Source organism: Aplysia californica, unplaced genomic scaffold (assembly GCF_000002075.1).
Source record: "Aplysia californica isolate F4 #8 unplaced genomic scaffold, AplCal3.0 scaffold00581, whole genome shotgun sequence".
Lineage (NCBI taxonomy): Eukaryota > Metazoa > Mollusca > Gastropoda > Aplysiida > Aplysiidae > Aplysia > Aplysia californica.
In genome coordinates this window covers 40,843-42,985 of record NW_004797851.1, presented here as the reverse complement: position 1 = coordinate 42,985, position 2,143 = coordinate 40,843, and the positions used below count along the sequence as shown (strand labels likewise).

The window sequence follows — 2,143 nt, the reverse complement described above, 5'->3', positions numbered from 1 at the left end:
TTTGTCGTCTTTTATTTTCGTCGTCTTTTATTTTCGTCGTCTTTCACTTTGTCGTCTTTTATTTTCGTCGTCTTTCACTTTTGTCGTCTTTTATTTTCGTCGTCTTTCACTTTGTCGTCTTTTATTTTCGTCGTCTTTCACTTTTGTCGTCTTTTATTTTCGTCGTCTTTTCACTTTTATCGTCTTTTATTTTCGTCGTCTTTCACTTTTGTCGTATTTTACTTTCAGATCACAGCTTTGAAAATCAAGCACAATCCATTCGCCAAAGCTTTCCTGGACGCTAAAGAGCGGTAAGTCAAAGTAGCAGTAGTAACAGTTGTCTGTAGACTTAGTCAATACATCATCGTCAACACTCTATCATCATCCTTACATCGTATTCGTCTCCGCATCATCATTATCATTATCATCATCGTCATCATCATCGTCATCATCATCGTCATCATCATCATCATCATCATCGTCATCATCATCATCATCATCATCATCATCATCATCATCATCATCATCATCACCATGCTTCATTGTGCTTTATTTTCCTTCTCTCACCGTATGTACTAGCTGCATGTGTGTGTGTGTGTGTAGATCTACTTGTAATCTCCTCTGCTTGCTAGACATTCACACGGTGTTGGGCTGACTGTGTCTTAGGGTGCGTGGTTTCTGTAACAATAACGACATATCGGAGAAGGCTCTGCTTGTCCTGTCTATTTATGCTTGTCCTGTGTATATATGCTTGTCCTGTGTATTTATGCTTGTCCTGTCTATTTATGCTTGTCCTGTCTGTTTATGCTTGTAGTTTCCTTCTTACGCTACTGTAGCCTGCATGCTGATATTGACAAATGAATATTTCTTTATTGTAATCTCCTTATTTCTTCTTTGCGCTCCCCTGTTGGATCTCAGGGGGTAGTGGACTGTTGTTCTTCAACTTGTAGTGCAACTGATGTTTATGTATCTCACAGATTTCCCTATTTCGTAGCTATATTTTTTTGAATTCCTACTGCTTTTTTCTACCGCACTGTGTGCTTCTGTGATGCTACATAAATGAGAAGCTCGGAGCTGATCAATCTGAGCCTCTGATTGACTTCTCGGTGACAGTAACGAATGCGCAGGTTCATTTTTGTAGGTCTCATTTTGCCGTCTGCCATCTTAGAAACATGGAGCACAGCTTTTTCTGAGGCCCCCATCTCCTCACCCAGTCCCTTGTCCATCCACATCCACAGACAAAGGATACTTTCAAAACTCAAAAAGTCTCTCATTAACTAAAACGAACTAGTCCAGAATCTAGACCTCCCGGTTAGGTTCAGAACAACTTCTAGTGTCAAAGTTCGACATTTCCCTTCGTCGCGGACACAGTTGATTATTTCATGCCTTACGTGTTGCGTTTCTCTTGTTTTCCACATTTGTATAATTTGTCCGTATTTATCTTCTTCTACCCCATTTATTATACTACTGTTTTGCCTATTTATACTAGACTGCCGCATTTATACAACAGTGCCCCATTTATAGTATACTTCCCCATATCTACTACACTGCTTCATTTATATAATGTACCATACTACCCCATTTATGTCCTGTTTGATTCTTTTTTCCACCTTATTTTCTCTAATGTCTAAGTCATGCACTGTGGATACAAAGACTGGTGTCCATGCTGTCGACAAAGGACAACGAAAAAAAACAATAAACAAATAAACAAACAAAAAACAAACAAAACAACAACAAAAGGAAAACGTATGGACAGCACTTTTGTTTTTTCACAGCTTTTCAAAAAGAGTCATCCGTGGGAAATATTGGAACTTCTATGTTATGTTACTTATCTTCTTTCCATCACACCCAGCATTCATCTTTTCTTGTGAACTTTCAAGGGTGGACGAGGGAAGGGGGGGGGGACCTGGTATAGGCGGCGTGCAATAATTACACATAATATAACATGATGTCCTCACAGAGCGCTTGGCGCCAATCACGCGTTACTGGTGGGGAAATGTTCTAGCAACCACAACTGGCCTGGCCTAAGTTGTTACAATTTTTGTGTTCTTGTCATCAGTTCATCTTCCTTCTCTTGTGGTCTTTCCTTTTGTCCTGGTCACTTTGTCCTGGTCACTTTGTCCTGGTCACTTTGGTCCTGGTCACTTTGTCCTGGTCACTTTGT

The 2,143-nt window shown here is 40.0% G+C and overlaps 1 protein-coding gene across 1 annotated transcript in view; it reads left to right on the top strand.

Annotated features, from left to right (window-relative positions):
- LOC101854822 overlaps positions 1-2,143 on the top strand; it is a 62,205-nt gene that overhangs the window by 25,133 nt on the left and 34,929 nt on the right. Inside the window, exon 8 of the mRNA XM_035972111.1 lies at positions 229-290. Within this exon, the coding sequence (XP_035828004.1) occupies positions 229-290 (62 nt within the window). The remainder of the gene's footprint in view (positions 1-228; positions 291-2,143) is intronic.